Source organism: Lissotriton helveticus, chromosome 1_1 (assembly GCF_964261635.1).
Source record: "Lissotriton helveticus chromosome 1_1, aLisHel1.1, whole genome shotgun sequence".
Taxonomy (NCBI): domain Eukaryota; kingdom Metazoa; phylum Chordata; class Amphibia; order Caudata; family Salamandridae; genus Lissotriton; species Lissotriton helveticus.
In genome coordinates this window covers 1,181,755,190-1,181,775,134 of record NC_136057.1, presented here as the reverse complement: position 1 = coordinate 1,181,775,134, position 19,945 = coordinate 1,181,755,190, and the positions used below count along the sequence as shown (strand labels likewise).

The 19,945-nt window shown below is 44.2% G+C and overlaps 1 protein-coding gene across 3 annotated transcripts in view; it reads left to right on the top strand.

The window, feature by feature from the left end:
• PTPN12 (protein tyrosine phosphatase non-receptor type 12) overlaps positions 1-19,945 on the top strand; it is a 445,738-nt gene that overhangs the window by 124,977 nt on the left and 300,816 nt on the right. For all 3 annotated transcript variants that reach the window (XM_078679268.1, XM_078679259.1, XM_078679277.1), the window contains exon 4: positions 12,333-12,428. In XM_078679268.1, coding sequence (XP_078535394.1) covers positions 12,333-12,428 — 96 coding nt within the window. The remainder of the gene's footprint in view (positions 1-12,332; positions 12,429-19,945) is intronic.

Genomic DNA, 19,945 nt, shown 5'->3' with positions numbered 1-19,945 from the left:
GCACTATGAACATCACGTTGACTTTGCACAGCCAATTGAATGACGCCTTTGACCAACCTATTCATTCGCTCTACCATTCCGTTACCCTGTGGATTGTATAACGAAGTGTACATATGCTTGACACCGTGATTAGACAAAAATGTCCGCATAGAAGAAGAAGTCAACTGGGTACCATTATCTGTTAACAAGATACCAGGAAAACTTTCTTTAAAAAAAATGGACTTGAGTTGACCAATAACACTTTCAGTAGTTATGTTTTTCATGAACTCCACACACAACCAACGTGAGCATACATCCACTAAAACCATTGCAAAACGACATTCGCCAGATAAGTAGTCCATAGGACCAATAAAATCCAAACATACTTTACTCCAAGGCAAATCCTCATTGCAAGATATTGAACCCATGGGACGTGAATCAATTTTCAATCTCTTCTCACTCTCCTTGCACAATGAACAGTTCTCAACCCATCGCCTCACATCATCATCTAAACCAGGCCACCAGAAATTTGCCTTCAAACGTTTACCAGTCATACTTTGACCAAGGTGACCTTCGTGTGCCAAGGTGAAAAGTCTTTTCCTAAGTGGAGGTATAAATCGTTCACCTCTCAACACAAAGTCATCAGAACTTCCCAGACTAAGTTCTTCTTGTAATTTCACAAAACTCCGTAAAGAAGGCTTTACATCACCTTCTCTTTTCCACCCAAGACGAATAGCACTAATCAGTTCAGCAAAGTCAAGATCAGCTGCAACAGCTTGATGCCACTCTTCTCTAGAAACAGAGTTAAAGCAAGATGAACAAGCATCATCAAAGCCAGCAACCAAACAAACAGTCTCATCGTTAAAATCAACACACTCTTCAGACTTAATAGGTAGACGTGATAAGCAATCTGCTTGTACATTTTTCCACCCAGAAATATGTTGCAAAGAAAAATCATACTCTTGTAATTTAGCAGCAAACCTCATCAGGCGAGGAGAGCCGTTATTAGCACCACCAGGAGACAATATCTTAACAAGTGGTTTATGGTCTGTTCTCACTGAAAAATGCGTACCCCATACATACGTGCGAAAGTGAGAGACTCCCCAAACAGCAGCTAACGCTTCACGTTCTATTACTGCATAATTTCGTTCAGAGGCACTAAGTGTACGTGAAGCGAATGCCACAGTTCTTTCTATGCCATTGTACCTTTGAGAAAGAATGGCACCAATACCATGAGCACTGGCATCAACTGTTACAAAGGTGTCTTTCCCAGGTTGAAAAGTAGAAAGGATGCCTGCATTAATGATTTCAAGCTTAATCTTTTCGAAAGCTTCAGTTTGTTGCGAACCCCACTCAAATTGTACACCCTTTCTAAGAAGTAATCTTAACGCTTCAGTCTTGTGTGCAAAATTAGAAACAAACTTGGAATAATATTCCACCAATCCTAAAAAGGATTTCAATTGGTCCTTATTTGAGGGAAGAGGAGCACATCTAATAGCTTTTAACAAATCTTCTTTGGGTTTGACACCAGAATGTGATATGGTATAACCTAAATAATCTATTTGTTAACAAAAACTGACATTTATCTTTTCTAAGAGTAAGGCCAGCGTCTGAAAACACATGTAACAATTGGTATTGTGCTCTGATTCATCAATCCCTGTAATTAAAACCATCGTCTTGAAAAAATGAACATGTTTCAAATTCTTTAACAAAGAATGCATCATGCGTTGAAACACGCTGGCCGCAGAGGCTAGGCCAAACGGTAACCTTTTAAATTGAAACACCCCTTCCACAGTGACAAAGGCAGTAAGTTCCCTGGACTTGGGGTGTAAGACAACTTGATGATAGGCTGAACGAAGATCGAGTTTGCTAAAAAACTTTGCCTTGTCCATGAGGAGAACCATTTCAGAAATATTAGGAAGAGGGAATTTGTCCACGATAATATTCTGATTGAGGGACCTAAGGTCCACACAAAAACGCTTACTATCTTTTTTTTTTTTTTTTGTAATAACAGGAGAAAGCCACTCAGAAACTTCTACAGGTTCTATTATATCCTGTTCTCGCATGTCATCTAACATTTCTTTTACTTCCTTGCGAATGGCAATAGGAATTCTCCTAAGAGCATGTCTCACAGGAGAAGCACCCTTTTTAAGTTTTATTTCATGCATGTAACCCTCTAATTTGCCTAGGTTTGTTCGAAAAACATCACTGTATTTATCCAGTATGGCATTGACATTTGGAAAGTCATCAACAACTAGCACACTTTCAATAGATCTTGGGTCTAGGGTGATATGCAGATCATATTGTTGTATCCAGCCTAAAATAGCTGGACCCTCATCTGAAAATATACACTTTACCCAAAGAACATCTGCCTTTAAATTCAAATGAAGCATCCATAACGCCCATGATGTTAATAATTTGGCCACTATATCCTTTTGAAATAATATCACTTTTGTGGAGTGGTACATTTGGCCAGTGTTCGTTAAATAAACGCAAAGGAAAGATCGAAAACATAGAACCTGGATCAACCAAAAGCGTTATGGCAACCCCATTGACTATAAAGATAGCTTTAGGTCTTTGAAGACCAACACAAAGACAATTTTCTAGCTCATTGTTTTCTTCTATGCATAAAGACATTTCATTAGGAACATTTTCATCATCAACATATGCAACCTTATTGAGTGAAGGAAACCTACAGGCTTTGCTGATATGACCTCTTTTGCCACATTTCATACAAGTTTTGTCTCTTGCAAAACAACCTGCGAAATCCGCTGCATGAGCCATGCTTCCACAGCGGAAACAACCTACAAATTTACTTTTAGTAAACGGACCAACATTCTTGTTTTTTGGTTTAAAATTTGCGATCCGGGTTTAACTTCAGTAGAGATTGAGTTCCTTTGCTTGACATCTGTAGAGACAAAGTTTTTATCAAGTCTGTTAACAATGTTAACAGAATCATCCTTTTTTAACTCCAAGCTTTGCATCTCCTCCATACATTTATCGGATTCTTCAACGACTTTGGCAATAGCAATAGCCTCCATTAGACTTGGATTTCTGGCAGCCCAAAGTTTTTGTTGCATCCTCTTATTTTTGCATTGGACAATTAACTGATCTCTGATCATCTGATCAGTCATGGGACCAAAATCTCATTTTAACAAGAGTTCCCTTAAACGTGTGACCATTTGATCCACCGATTCTTTGTCTTTTTGTGGCATGGTGTAAAATTTATGTCTTTGCATGACAATATTGACTTTTTTTCCAAAGTATTTTTCAAGTCTCATTTTTGCTTCCACATATGGATTGTCAACAAGTTCGCCATCTGCACCACGCAATTCTGGTAAGAATTTAAAAGCATGTTGACCTCCTTTACCAAGGGAGTTTAATAAGATTGCTTTTTTTCGTGTCAAAGGAAATCTAAGTCCATCGATGGCTTCCAAGTAATTTTCAAAAACACCTATCCATTCTTCCCATTCAATGGTAGGTGTATCTCCATCAATTAGAAACGGAGGAGGCGGTGCAATAGTAGAATTTGCAGTTGTAGCCATTTCAATGTATAAGTATTGTATGCGGATTTAGGCCGAGGCAGGAATGGTTATAATGAATTCTTGAAAAGTAGTTAACACAGCTAAGTATTCTGAGTTTAAATAAAAATAATTTTGTTTTTGTTTTTTTTAATTCACTGTGAGTCACGCAGGTTATTTATTTGAAATAGAAATTGTTTTGTCATAAATCTTTTTAAAGAAGTGGCAAAAATGAAGTATATTGCCTTGGTAACGTGAAACACGGTAAAAACAGACAAAAACGCTACGTGGTTGGCAATGATGGTTGGCAAAACAGACAAAATGGCTGCCGAGCGTGAAAGCGCGATGACGTTAGGCAGAGACGCGTATGGTAGGGTGTGCGCGTCAGGTTGCAGCGTCTCGCGGTCAGCGTGATTTGAAGGATGCAGAAAGTCTCGTGGCAAGGTCTGCCGGTTAGCGCTGAGAAGGAATGGCGCGCGGCGGCAATGTTTCGCCAAAGAAATGAAAATATTTCTGTGTTTACCTGTGGAATTCTAGTAATGAAGGCTCACGAAAGTGTCAGGGAAGAGGTCCACATGGGGAAAGCAGGAATGCTGAAACATCATGAACGGCAGGAAATGCCAGCAGGTTCTTGAAGGTCGCGGTGGCCAGGTTAGACCGCAGAGCAGGATCGTTGCCAAATATTGTATGGTATGAACCTTCAGGAGTCGTGGTGAGTACGAGAAAGTAGTTTATTATGAGCTAGGGAAGGAAGCATCAGTTATCCTGCCTCAGCAACCGCCCCGTCTGAATGCAGGAATATGGAATCATGTTGATGTCGGACATGATTCCACATTCCATGCTCCAGAACACATGGCAGAAGTAAAAGGCCATTAGAACATACCACCTATGTGGCGGTTGATTTGGTTCAGTAGTGGGGAAGCTTACTTCAGGCTTGTATATAAAGGACATCTAGCCATCTAGCTATTCACATTTTTTCAATTGTTGTCCTTCTGGTGAATGTTCGTCCTGTGCTGTTCCGTAATGTGTTGATCAGAGTATGGCTACCTTTTATTATGGCAATAGACTGGGACACGGTAACAATCTCTAGAGTTAGAGGTGTGGCTGGAGTGATCATTTGACAATCCAAATGTGTTCACAGACCTGGATGTAAATTGCTTAAAGAACTAGGTCATTTGGTTTTGTTGTATATAAAGGAGCCAGCACTTTCTCCTCTTAGCTGGCTCTTTACCACAAAAGGGGCCTTGTTGTCTTTAATAAGGATTTCTTGATAAGGCGGTCAGTCACCTATCTTGTCAAGCGGAGTGCTTTCCACATATGCAAGTCTCTTCATACAAGAATAGTCTGCCTGAGCTTCTCTGGATCAAATAAAGTAAACTATGGTATGTGTTTATATGGTTTAAAGTACATTCGATTTATGATGGATCGGGAGGGGTGGTACTTGTAGTTCGAGAACTTTTTCTACGGAGTCATTTCGAACTAGTATTGTTCCTTTCTGTGCTTTGTTGTTTCCCTCCATCTATGCCATTGAAGTTTCCCTTTTCTTCTTCTCCTAGTTAGTTAAGCAGATGGCTTGCTTTATGCTTGCTCTTTTTCCTTATTGCCGAAAACGTTGTTGGCTAGCATAATGGCTAGTGCATGATTTTTGTGATTCTTTCACTGTTTTTTTCCCCCTGTGGTGGTGATCTGTTTTTTTATTGTTACTTGTGTGAATATAAATAAAACGCTTAAACTAAAAATCATTCTTTCATACTGTTTTTTAACAGCCCAGAGTCCAACCCATAGAGGTAAACAGATTCCCCTTAATAGTTCTTGGGCTCACTTTTGGTAGCAAAACTAGAGTGACCAGCACCACCTTAACAAAATGGATGGGTGCGGTGTTGAGTAACTGCACAATCAAACCGTGTTAGAATTATTAAACAAATAACATGAAAGTCCAATCTAATCAATCAATAAATAGCTTTATTCTATAGTATAATAACCTCCATAAAAGCACATACAATATTACATCAAAATGCAATCCATAAAAACAGATCAAGCAATAGTTAAGTTAAAACATGAAAAGTATTTGTATTTTATTTTTCACATTTTTTTTAATAAAGGATTTAAAACTTGTACCACGGTGTAGAACATATGACAGTCGTTTCAGTAATGTGGATCAATAAATCAGAGAATTTATAAAGCGCTCTACATACCCGCGAGGGTCTCAAGAAGGTCTGTGGGTCTTCTGTCTGTCGTAGGAGGAGAGGGAGGGAGTTTCATGTCTTGGCGGCGCGGTGGGAGAAGGACCTGCCCCCGCAGGTGGTTCTGTGGATGCGTGGGACGGCGGCAAGTGAGAGGTCAGCTTAGCGGAGTTTCCTGTTGGGTACGTAGAATGATAGTCGGTTGTTGAGGTATTCTGGGCCGGTGTTGTGGAGTGCCTTCTGTGCGTGGGTCAGGAGTTTGAAGGTGATTCTTCTGTCGACGGGGAGCCAGTGCAGGTCTCTCAGGTGGGGGGGTGATGTGGTCTCAGCGGGGGACGTCGAGGATCAGGCGTGCAGAGGCGTTCTGGATTCTTTGAAGTCTGCTGACGAGCTTGGACGGGGCTCCGACGTAGAGGGCGTTGCCGTAGTTGAGTCTGCTGCTGATGAGGGCGTGGGTGACGGTTTTTCGTGTGTCTGTAGGGGCCCACCTGTAGATCTTGCGGAGGGTGTGGAAGCAGGTTAAGAAGACTGGGTTGATTTGGATTTGGATCATGTTTTATACACAAAATACATATATTAAAGGCAATTAACATCTTGTATAAACATATCCAAGGGTATAATGACTAAGAATAGAGCTGTATCCTGCCGGAGGGGCAGTAGCTCTGGTAAGAAGGAAAGAGCGAATGAGCGAACAAAGGGAGGGAGGGCAGAAGAAATCGAGAAGGGGGAAGAAAAAGGGTGGGGGTGGGCTATTTCAGGTTGGACCCGTCAAGGCCTCTAATGGGTGTTAAGGGGTGGGTATCTGGCTTTCTATAATGTCAGACTGGGCGTTCCTCCAAGAGGTTTCTGCTCCACGGACTAGGAAAAGGTCCTCAAACAGTTGGAGGGCAAGGAGCTGGAGAGGGGTGAAGCAATTGTATTCCAGTTTGGAGAAATGATCGATCAGTGGCTGCCAGACTCATGTGAATTTGGGTTCTGTGTGTCACCTGACATGATCTGAGCTTCATCGCCATGACATGCCAGAGGCAGGTAAACCATGAGGCGATAGATGGTGCAGCATGTGTGTAATGAGGTGCCAGTAGGAATGGGTCATAGCAGTAAGCCGGATGGCCAATATGACCACTGTGTGTGTGTGTTTGGTATGGGAAAACCAACAGTGTATTTTTTGTGGCTCAGGACTTGCTTCCAATATAAGGTCAGTAATGGGCAGGACCGCCAAATGTGGATGAAATCGTTCGCTGATTGACGGCACCAACAGCAATGAGAGGAGGCGAGGAACATCTTTTGCAAGTGCAAGGGAGTGTAATGCCATCTTGTCATGAGTTGTAAGCAGTTTCATGTTGGGATATGCTCCTGTATATTTTGGGAATGTCGTGGCATAGCTGTTCCCATTGCTTTGGAGAGATTTCCTCTGTAGTGTCCGCATGCCATTGTGTTTGATATGAGTAAAGCCGGGCTGGGTTGAAGTGTTGCATCACCTGGTATGTGCGAGGGATCAAGCCCTGCCATGCCATCTAAAGAACGTACAAGTGACTCAAAAGAAGTGAGTAAAGAAGGCAGAGTTGCACCCTGCGTGTTCAATGGTGTGTGCAGCCAGTGTCGTAGTTGATGTTGTAATCGAGACACGTCTGGTAGACGATAGCTTAGTTTGCATTGGTCAGAGGTTTTAATCACATCTCTCTCAAAGAGATCCTAATTCGAGTGCCACTCGCCCTCGCTCTGCTAAGAAATATTGCAGTTCCAGAGCAGAGGGCGGTGTTGGGAGAAAGAAAGGAGGGGACGCCCCTTGGAATTGCGGTCTTATCCGAGATGTCCAGGACCATTTTTGTGGTGGTGGCTATATAGGTGCTACGGGGTCGAGCATGTCTCGGGAGCCAAGCCAGATCCCAGAGCGGTCAGTAGGCCACTGCTCGGTCCATGTGAAACCAGTGTTTTTTGCTTTCGCGAACAACCCATACCGAGATATATCGGTGGTGTGACGCCCTATAGTACTCCAAGAGGTCGGGGCACGCCAGGCCTGGGAGTTTGTTAGATGATCTTGGGTGTTTCCCACACTAGATAAGTGGTCACGTCGCGTTGGAGGCATAGTATAGCGGCCTGTGGTATCGGAGTTGGCAACGTTTGGAATAAATACAGGATTTTTGGCAGAATGGACATCTTGACTGCTTTGAGGCGGCCTAGCCATATAAAGAGGCTTCCAGGTATGCAGGTCTTCTGAAACTGATTTTCTACACTCTGGCCAGTTAGCCTGGGTTCATGTTGACAAAGAGGGAATTAGTTTCAAACCTAAATAGCGGAGCGAGTGGGGAGCCCATTGGAAGGGGGTAAGCAATTGTATTTCAGGCATATCTTGGGTGGGAATAGACTGATTTAGTGCCTGAGATTTTACCATGTTGATTTTAAATGCTGAGATTCCCTCAAAGGAGTGAAGGAGGGATACTAATGTAGGCAAAGAGGTTCTAGGGTTGGTCAAGATAAGTAAGAGGTCTTCGGCAAATAGAGCAACCTTGTGCTCTGTGCCTCCAATGGGGATGCCCTTGATGTCTACAGCTTGTTGTATGGCGATTGTTAGTGGTTCCACCTCCTGAGCAAAGAATAGGGGGAGAGAGCGGGCAGCCCTGCCTGGTGCCCCTTTGTATGGGATGGAAAAGCTGCCCGTTAATCCGGATCGGTGCTTGGGGGAGGTGTAAGATGCCTTAATTTGAGAAATCCTAGCACGGCCCAGGCCTATTTTCTGCAGGCCCGCAAAAATTTCCAATCAGCACAGTCAAATGCTTTCTCAGCATCTAAGGAGAGCAAACGTGCAGGAATGTCCTGCAGATGGTCCTTCTCGACTTGATGGGACACCCGGCATATGTTATCCGTGGACTGACGCTGGCATATGAACCCAACCTGGTCTTGGTCAACCAGGCGGGGTAAATAAGGTTTCAGGTGGTTCGCCTGAATTTTAATATACATTTTAGTATCTTTGTTCAGGAGGGTAATAGGCTGGTAAAATGCACCTAAAGAGGGGTCTTTACCCGGCTTGGTGATGAATGCTATCTAGGCCATGGACACAGTGGGAGTAAGGCCCGTGACGTCAGAAAACAAGCTGAGAAGTTGCAGTAAATGGTCCTGTAGTTGGGTCAGGAACATGCGATAGAAAGAACCAGGGAGGACGTCTGCCCTGGGTTTTGCCAATTGGTAAATCTTTTAGAGCGCGTTGCAGTTCAGTCAAGGCAATCTGAGCCTCTAGGAGCTGTGAGTGGTGTGCATCGAGGGGCGCCCAGAGCAAGAGGACAAGGAGTTGATATAGCTTTGGGAGGTGGTTTCTTTCTCGTAAAGAGTAGTGTAGAAAGCGTGAAACACTTGTTGCTTAGCATGTTCTGAAGTAGTCCAAGCACCATCTATATTTTTGATCTTTGGGATATGGACCTGTGCCACCTGCCGGCGAAGTTGCCGAGCAAGAACGGCTTCCACTTTATCTTCCCCCTCATAGTATATCCGCTTCAATTTCTGCAGTGACTGTTCCGCCTTGTTTGTCTGATGCACCCTCAGTTGGCCCTGAAGTAGGGCAATCTGCTGTTTATGACGTCTAGAAAGTGCCGAATGGTCCAATCAATCCATTGCCTCAATGTCGCTGGTCAGATCGGTTTCCACTAGGCACGCCTCCCATCTGTGTGCTATCGCAATTGAGGTAATGACGCTTTGGGTTGTCGCCTTAAAAGCGTCCCCCAAAATAAAGCTTGGAGTTTCGGGTAAGTTATTTGAGGCGAAATAGGCCAAGAATGAAAAACAGTTTTAAGACCGCATAGACCTACGAGCTCGCACAGCAGATTTGAAGAAAAAAAAATGCCAACAGACAAAAACATTTCAGCCATGGGTAGGGTCATTAAAAATCTGAGGGCGGGCCTACATTGACTAATACTTTGAAAATACTTTTTTTTAAACCGGAATTAAAAACCATCTCGCATACCTTACATAAAATTTGCAGAAGATGGTAAAATGTAGCATTGCTTGGCCTGAAGCATTATGACAAGAACAAGGGCCTATCGAAGTGGAGGTAATTAGACTTTACTGAACAAAACCCTTCAAAGGTTAAAAGAATAAGGTCATGTCACTGAAAGTTATTGCAGAAATAAATACGCGATGTGAAAGGAAATGAATAATAATAAAAACTCACTTTCCCTGAACTGTTTCATAGGAGCCAGTACTGGGCAAGCCACTTTGTTGAAAAGGAAGTAGCGCTCCGGAGGAATGTTTCAAACAACTCCGAAGAGTTGAAGCTAAGTGTGTTACCATGACATTATGTACACTGCACTACTGATGGATGACATTGCAGTAAAATATGAAATTGTTTTAAAACAATGCAGTGTTTGACCCACTCAGTGTACTGATTGGGGCATACCCCACAATTGCACAGGTATGCGACCCATCTGATAGCATAAGCTGCCATTCCAGATATGCTAGTACAGTCAGTCTTTCAGTTTCTGTCCTGTGAATTTCAGTAAATTTAGCACGTCATGGTGTGTCAGCGGAACGCAGAGGCAAGTTTTCATGTGCTCCAGAAGAGAATTTGTTAGCAGCCCCTACCGGGAAGCAATTTAGAAAGCACAGATGATACGGAGTGTAAAGGTTGCATTTACTTTCCCTTGGTGCCTCATTGTCTGTGTTTTTTGTGTGTGTAAGTGCTGTCAAATAAGTCTTTCTGCACCCCTCGGTTGATTCAAAATGTAAGCCCTACGTCTGTTTGTGAAATGTACCAGTTTGAGGTTTCCAGGATAAGGTCACCATCACTCCCCAATTCCTCACACATTAATAGGAATGTCTCTAAAAATGGCAGGGCTCCTTTTAACTTCACAGGGCTCTCCACAACTCGAGCAACTTGTATTCTGGACTGGACTTTCAGCTTGCAGGCCACTTGATATATCATTCTTTAGGGTCAGTACCTTCTCCTGGTTCTAGGACCTTTACAGCTTACTAGTGTTTGGAACAACGTTTTCAGAACAACGATTCAAGTTAGAAGGAAGAACAAGGGAATAGGAGCTCTTCCTTCATGCTTCTTTTCCAGTGTTTCAGTTAATTTTTGCAATGCCCATGAACTAAGCAATGGGTCTTGAAAGGGTAGCTAGCATAGTATAAGCGGGAGACCCAGAACCAGTATATTAACGCCATGGTAAAAAAAAGAAAACGTAATTAAACAGAATAAGAAAGTCGTCCACATTCAGCCAGTAATTAAGAATAGAAAAGCGCAGTCGGCAGTATTGTTGCAGAGGTGTGGAGAAATGGAGAAAAAAAGCATTGAGAGAGAGCGTGTCCTGCCTCCAACAGCTGGCAGGACAAAGCTGTTTTAGAAAATAGTGCTCGGAGGCTGTAATTAAAGCCTACTGAGTAACAACACATGTGATAGGGGGTGTCCTTATGGGAGGTTACAAGAAGAGAAAACGTGGTACTAAGGAGGGACTACTAAGCATATTGATCAATGGAAAGCCACCATTTCTAAAGGACTGGGACAAGAGCCAATTAAAAAGATGGGCGGGAAGGGCAGGGCTTCATACCCTTATCCTGAATAAAGCATGTCTCAAAGACAGCACACGCGCTGCCTAGGCGAGAAACGATTCAAAAGGGGATGTGATGGACAGAGTATCTGAATTAAGCAGAACACTCCTACCCAGTCAAAAGATCAGGGCTTGATCCATCACCGTTTTTTAGCTCACTGCACCATCCCAGTTCAGAACCTGGCTACATGCAAATTAGTCTGACCCTGGCCCAGTGCATCATGGGAACAGGGCAGACCAAACTACCAAGCCAATTCTTTACTGGAAAAGAAACAAGCTTCCGGGGACCGGTTTCTGGCATTACAGCCGTCTTCGGCCCGGCTTGCTTGAATCCTGATGGTGCAGTGAGCAAGGGACTCACATCTGAGCATACCCTTCCACACTTGTGGTGGCCAAAACGATTCAAAAGGGGGTGTTGATGGACAGAGTATCTGAATTAAGCAGAACACTCCTACCCAGTCAAAAGATCAGGGCTTGATCCATCACCGTTTTTTAGCTCACTGCACCATCCCAGTTCAGAACCTGGCTACATGCAAATTAGTCTGACCCTGGCCCAGTGCATCATGGGAACAGGGCAGACCAAACTACCAAGCCAATTCTTTACTGGAAAAGGAACAAGCTTCCGGGGACCGGTTTCTGGCATTACAGCCGTCTTCGGCCCGGCTTGCTTGAATCCTAGGCGAGAAAAGCATGTAGTAGAAACAAAGAAGCTAGTCAATCATAAGAGGTGGTAAAGATGCTGTACTCCATGGGAGGGACAAACACAAGAATGACAAGCTGGAATAACCATAAGGAGCAGGCATACGAGTGACAGGAAAGCCATCCAATAGCATGTAAAGGGTGGGCTCCAAGCCCACTGTGTGTTCTTGGTAAGCCCACAATGTTTTACAACCAGTAGGCTTGACCTACAAATTGTATTGAAAAACATTAGTTTAAATATGCATGACATTTTTATTTATGTTGCTTGATAATAGCATTTCTTGTTTGTTATGAATGTAAGGTTATACTCGCCATAATTCCTGCTTACGAAAACAATTGTGGTATTTAATTTGTATATTTTGGAAAATGGTAATAAGACATAATTTTCTTATGTCTGAATTATGTAATTCTAGGGAGTACTTGGACCGAAAACTTACATTGCTACCCAGGGACCACTAGCAAATACAGTGATAGATTTCTGGAGAATGATCTGGGAATATGAAGTTGCCGTAAGTAATTCATTTATGAATTAGTCTTCAATAAACCAATTTTCGTAAATTACGTTTATATAGAAATGTTTATGAATGGATTCTTTAACATTTGTTCTTGTATATTTTTTCATTTCGTGTGCTTCTGCTTCCTCCAAGTAGCCATGATTCCTAATCCTTCTACCTCTAAACAACCATGAACCTAGTAAACACAGTACCTTCATAGCATTGGCTTTGCCTTTTTCTTCGCATGTTTCAAGCTCTTGGTGTGAAATACTGAATTAGGAGGAGCAAAACACCTGTTACATTTAACTGTTAGTTGTCCATTTTGAGTCACATTTTAGTAATGTCTTGCCTTCAATATCCTTTTGTGGCTGCTGTGGTTGGATTTATAGTTAACTAAACCTCTATGTGGGTTGTTAGTTTGTGGATATATTTTTCTGTAGTATGCTGCTCTTCTCTGAATAATATCTTTACATCGTTATTCCAACGTGCTTTCAGTTGAAAACCAGCATTGGCAATGCCAATAGGTCGGCTTTAAAGAAATGTTACGTGAAGCAATGCAAGAAAATAGAATGGGGATGGGGATGGGTATGTATTTGTGTGGAAGCAAAGAATAGTAGAATAATATTGGTGGAGGTTAAAAAGTGAGGTGACAGTTTCACTGTCAATCAGACCTAAACATCCTTGTAGGTTTATGACTGTTCTCCTCCTATCTGTGCTGCTGTCAGAAAAAAACATTAATCATCTGGTCATCTAAGACCCCTTAAATAGCGTTGCAATGTCATGTGTGGGCCCCTGAAGGTTCAGCTCAGGCAGCTGGATAAATAAGCAAAATGATCACAGCTGTGTGGAGGGTAAGCACTTTTTTTGTGGAAGCTCACACCTTATGCCCAATCAAAACATATATGCCTGCTCCCTGCAAGTGGGTGGAGCAAAAGCCCCTCTTCTGGTGATACTCACATAATTTACTTGCAACAGCTGCGTTGCCAAGCCAGACCGTGAAAAGTGCAGTCCTTTAGTGCCATCAAAATGCCATTTATGTTCATAAAAATTAGAACTGTACCAAATAGTCTCTGTATTTTCTAATGAACAGCAGAATTTCTGTTTAGTGGTACCAGAATACACTACACTTACAGAAAAGTATTACATTTTGATTCTTTGCTGTACGTTTTGAGAGCGGATATCTGAACAGTCATCTTTTTGTGCTGCATTGCATTGTTTAATTCACTTCCCCACATTTCTAACTACCTTTTGTTTTTATCCATCTGAAGCTTCTATTTCCTTTCCTAAAGGCAATTCTATACACTTTTGTGTTAATCCAGTGGTACAGGCCTCTGACAGATTTTCCTTAATGCACATTTTAATTTGATTGACTGTCATACTTTTTATTTATTGATTTGTGTTAAAGGGGTTACCAAAAAGCTTGTTGCACTTTTTGCTGCTTTTTCAGAATTTGCCTTATCTATAGGGAGTGCTTTCTAATATCTTGAAACATAAATGAATGCTTGTTGTGGGTTACTGCTTGTGAAGTGAGTTACTCTGCCGAGATGCTGCTTAAGTGAAAGAATATCCTCCTGGTTTAACCCACTCAGATATCCAGACAGATGAAGACAGAGAGGAATGTAACATATGAGCTAGTGTGTCAATAGGGATTTTTTTCCTTTACTAATTCCAGGCATTGCCCTGGATGACTTTATGGAAGATACTAAGTACCTTGAAACGTATCCTTTTATTAATAGACCTCCAGTGTAAACAATCAAGATGTTAAGAAACCTGATATTTTTCATGGAAAATCAGTGCAATGGCTATGTTAGGAATAATCTGCATACTGTGGGAGGACAAGATATATAGAATTGCAATAATCGAGGTAGGACCAAACAATGACCCATATCACTATAAAGTTACGGCCATGTGGGGGGGAAAAAAGGAATTATTCTCCTCGGTCTCAGATGAAAGAAGCAGGAGGAAGCTAATATATAAATTTGTACTGCACAGTCCAGTTCGCTGTCAAGCATAAAACCCAGATTCTGGCCAGAATTTACAAGAGCAAGACGCTCTTCTAAGGAAGAGGGGGGCACTTGAATGTGTCCATAAGAAGGGTCAAAATCAACACTTCCACTCTGTGGGTGCAGTGGGCCTTTGAGTCAGACATCCTGTGAATCTGTATTCTGTTTTTTTTCCACTGGGCAGGTTTTGCATGATTTGACTCTTCATGAAAAGTCACTCCAGATAATTCGTCTTTATTTACCTTAGTTAGAAAAGAGTTTTCTTCACTGTACGAAATCCCAAACAGCCTGCATTTGTTTCATTTATTGCAGACTTTGTCAACACCATCTTTTTTTCCTGATATATGTTTGTTTCCTATTACGAAAGCACATGCTCTTAAATGAGCCAATAGACTAGAATAATAGAACAGAAAAGCCTTGTGCTGGAGGATTCCCAAACATTCACAGACAGCCAACTACAAGCAGTCAAGAGCATAGCAAAGTACCAAACCAGGCATCTAGATATTTTTTTGAGGTCTTAGCTACCTGAGATTATGCTGGAGCAAACAGCTTAACAGAGAATCTGTGAAAGAGGACTCCCTATATTTTAACAGTTCTGCCAAAGCCAGATAATCATGGAAAATAAATGATAATCTACCTATTAATCGCCAACTTGTAGCACCCACAAACCTCCGCTTCCTCCTGAAGTCTCGGTCAAGCATGAAAATATGTTAATTTTGAAAAGGTGACAGGCAAGATTAGATGCCTTATGTGGGAAAAGGTGTTCCTTGTCTCTTGGAGTTGTTGCAGTACTTCTGTAACAAATGGCCATAATTTCATACACACTGCTACACCTGGATTGCACAGATAGACTCTAACTCCTTCTCCTTAAGATGCTGCCGTGACTTCTTACTCATTTGGGATCTGATTCTGCTCCTCGATGCATTTCACACCCTCTTTTCATTACCCTACTATCACACTACCTTTACTTACGTGCTCTTGTCTTGCCCCTCTTGAATCTCTGCATCATTTGGTCCTAACATAGCGTAGAGAGGTTACCCAGAAGGATCCTTAACAGAGGATGTAAATGCCTTTTGGGAACAGTCATCTTTTTACAACAAGAAACACATTCAAAGCAGAATTACAGGTATGGATCTGTGCATACAATCGTGAAAGGAAAAAAAGGGTGGGACCAACAAACCTAAACCATTACGAGGTGGTCAACCACCACCTGTTGAAGCATAAAGGGATTATCCAAGACCAGTATGACGGGGGAGGGGAGCATGCAGACATTGCAACTGAGAGTAGGCTGGACAGGGCTTGGGAATGAGAGGCAGCTCTGTGGGGATAGAAGGGGTTGGGGGACGAATAGGAAGAGAAGGGCTACTCGGGGGAGAAGGCTACACACCCCAGGCAGGGACACCCACAGCGGAAAGACAGCAGTGCGCTGAGGCAGGGAAGAGATGACTATTTGGCAGGGCCACTGAGAAACCAGGTTGCAGGACGGAAGCAGGGGAGCAGCCAGGTAGAGGGGGGAGCAGGTGTTGGTGGGGCCAACACAAACCGTTAGACATGCAAACTGTCAAACCCCAAACAAGCAGACAGAAGGGAGGAAGAAACAATATCAAATGAACTTCCAGTGGGCTGGGGTCGGAGAGTAACCAGTCACACCACCCTACGAAGGAAGGGGCCCCAGTTGTCTCTAAACAGGTGCTCCTGGTCATTCAGGCGGTATTTCAAGCTTGTGTTTACTGCTGTGGTCGCTACACTATCAAGCCAGTCCTCCTGGGTAGGGACAGCTAAGGCAGACCACCAGCAGAGGATGCATAACTTAGCAGCAGTCAGGAGGGAGACCACAAATCGTATCCTCGTGGGAGGTAAGTGCTGGCAGGCCCTGTGTGTCGTGGAGGATCGCCAGTGAAGCCTGGAAGGGAGTGGTATAGCCTAGTGCGTCAAGAGGTGATTAATCCCAGGGTAGAAAGGCGCAAGTGTCTTGCAAGACAAAAGAATGTTGAGAATGTCACAGTTTAGGGGCCTGACCTAGCCAGCAGTCCACTGTAGGTGTCAGCCGTGCCCTGTGGAGCCTAGCCGGTGACCTGTGACAGTCTTGCAAGAGCTTGAAGTAGCAAAACTACATTCTGACTTTCTGGGGCTCCCGACTGTGGGGCTCAAGTAGGAGAGTCCAACGTTTCAGAGAATTTTCAAGGACAAAACATTCCTGCCAGCGAATTTGAAACACGCATTCCAGGTATGTAGATAACAGTTTAGATACCAGCAGTTCGTAAAGTGCAGAGACCATATTTTTGTCTCAGCCCCAGAACATCAGTTATGCGTGGAGCTGCAGGACCCAGCTCGTAACTGCGAGAGAAGATAATGGCAGAGCTGAAGGTAACACCAGAAATGAGAGCACGGTAAAAGTAGTTTGCTACAAGGCTCTTAAAAGACTGAAGGGTATCCCCCCTTGGAAGATGATGGATCTACAAGATTCCCACTCAGTCACTCGGGCCACCACAACGGTAGGTGATTGATCGGAATGAAGCCACAAGGGTGCCTATGGGTAAAAAAACTGTATCTTCAAGAGAGCATCAATCGACCTCCAGACCGCATCAACCGCATGGGGTTACAAAGATCCTGTGATGCCTCGGATGCTGCATAAAGACCGGAGAGGCTGGTGTTAGCAGCATAAAGTCTCCGCTCAAGCATCATAAAGTCTCCACTCAATCTGAACCCACAAAGGAAGTTTGCTATGCGGAAGGAGGTGATACTTGAGACAACTGATGAGCTCTATAGTTGGATCGAAAGTGGGGAAGCATGAGCCCCCCAGAAGATGTGCCTGCATCGAGTTAAGTCAGAGCAATCCTCAGGGCAGAGAGCCCCAGACTTATTTGCGTACCAGGGAGTCAAGCTGCAGGAGAAGGACAGCCGGTATGTGAAATGAGAGCATGCCAAACAAATAATTGAACTGTGGGCCGTCGCCATTTTGACCGTCTGGACCCTGACCCACAGGGACAGGTGGAGGGCCGACCATTTAGCAAAGTCCCATTTTGTTGAATCCAGGAGTGGCCGAAGATTTTCCTGTACCATACTGCAAAAGTACCTGTGTAGAGAGACACACAGGTAGCAGAACCCGTTCAGGAGCAGAACATTCTCTGGCCCTACTGCAGGTAGGGCCAGAGAATGTTCTGCGATATGCGGGGAGGGTTGTCCTAGCTAGGCGCTGCGAGGAATTCTACACAGGCGATGAGGTGGAGAAGGTGGCTTCAGGGAGCAGCAGCTGGAGAGCTCCAGAGACTTTGTGATCTGCAGTAAGGCCAGGCACCAAGATGACCAGGCGGCGGCTTGCCGAATCACACACCGTGGCTGCACCAGCAATGCCTCGCAGTTAGAAGTCAAGGCACCCCAGAAAGCAACCCCGATGGCCGCTTACCAGCCGTCGCGCTGGCAGCACTAGTACCACCTGAAGAGTGGGAGCCAGCTACAGTGAGAGACCAGAAGGGACAACAGGAGCCACAGGATCCAGAGTTAAGCACTGTAGGGACCGCTGCAGGAGCACAGCACTCACAGGTAGGCCAGAATCCAGAGGCCCCCAAGGGAGTCACTCCAGTGCCGAAGAAGGGAGTAGTAGGCTGGAATATGAGGCCCAGGAGCGGCTGCTTGGTGGGGAGAGGACCACCAGCACTGTGCCGATGGTGGAGAGGCAGCTGAATAACACTCTCGGGTGGCGGCTTGCTGGTCACAGGCCACACCACCACCTGGGATGGCGACTCGAAAAATTTTTGATGACGCAACATGGTCCTCAGGTGTGGAGATGCGCAATGCAGCCCATGCCCTTGAAGCTCGTAGGAGTTGCTTGCCAGTCCGAGCAGCCCCCGGGTGTCTCGCGTGGCCGCTGCAAGGCAGAAGGATGGCCGGGATTCTCACTGCATATAAATAGACATGAAAAATCTCCCCTGGCCTGGGGAAAGTGGCGTACTTAGCGGGAGGCTCTGAAGCTTCACGAAGGACCCACCGTCTTAAAGTGTGGAGTGACTCCCCCTTGGAGATTGACATTTGGTTGACAGCTCTGCATTCTCTGCCTCCCATTCAGTTCTAGTCTTTTTCCTGGTCCTTCTTTTCATTTTCCCTGACCCCCACACCCTGTTCTCTGAAATGATATCAAGGTGGCATATAACACATCACAGCCAGTCTCATGTACATCTCTGTGATGCGATGCGATGCGATGCGATGCGATGCGATGCGATTTTAAAGTTATAAGCCCTGCATATGTCTGCTCCATTGTCTAGTTGTATTTTATCCACATCGGGCTCGGTTGTTGGTGAGTGAAATGGAACTAAAGGTGCTTAAGAAAACAAACGTCATATATGCTTTTTTTTTTTGTGGCTTTGGGTGAGCTAATCTTTTTGGGAAATTTGAAGCATGCTTTTTTTTTTGTAATGCCAGTAATCGAAAATATACTTTTTTTTATTTTTTTTAAACTCTTTATTCATGACTGGATCAGGTATTACAATGTGCAGAGCATCTTTAACATACTGTCAGTCTTTTCCGTTTTTCAAAACATAACTTTGGCGCAGTACTTCATACGTCAGTCCCTGCATCACAGTTCGTGAAATTCCAAACATCAAATCCAAGTGTTCCTTTATTACATGACAAATAGAGTACTGAATCGCCCAACAGTGTCCCGTTCCCTCCCAGCTCCCCCCACCCCGTTCCCGTCCTCTGGTCTTTCCTTGTACATCATGTAGAACTTTCATCCAACAGGTATGTGACTGCAGGGATGGACATTACAGGTCATAGGCATGGTCACCAGTGTGTCGAGGCCGGTCGGCTGTACATAGTGCCTCCCCCCATAGCTGGTGTGTAATCAAGCACCCTCCTCCCGGGGCTATTCCAGGTCCCCATCCTCCAGTTCCAACAGCATGCGGTCCCAGTCTTGTGCTACAGGATATTTCCGGTGGCCCCTCTCTTCCTCCCTGCGCAATTCCGCTGCCTCCCCCCATTTCAGCATATCGGATCTCCACACCTCTATGTCCGGGGGTCTAAGGGACTTCCATCTCATAGTGAGGGTCCGGAGTGCTAGCAAGAGGGCTAGGTCCGTAAATTTCAGTTGTGCCTTACAGGCCTTGGGTCTCTTCCTATTACCTATCAGGCAGGGTAATACGCCTCCCGGGACCCGCATACCCGTTATAGTGTGTAGTGTGTTTCGAATTGTCTCCCAGTATGTGCGCAGTCTCGGGCACGCCCACATCATGTGAACAATATCAGCATCATCACCCTGACATCTAGGACAGCAGTGGGGGGTGTTGGGAAAGATCCTGTGTAATCTTTGTGGAGTGAGGTAAGCCCTGTGTAGCACCATGGCTTGTATAAATTTGAATTTAGCATTTCTAGACACTCTCCTGGGGTGCCCAAGGATGATCCTCCAGTCCCCATCTGTAATTTCCTCTCCAGTGTCTGTGCTCCAGGCCTCTCTGAGTGGGGTGAGGGATCCAGCTGCGTGTTCTCGAATTCCCACATAAAGCCATTTCACTAAATGTCCGCCTGACCCCATGT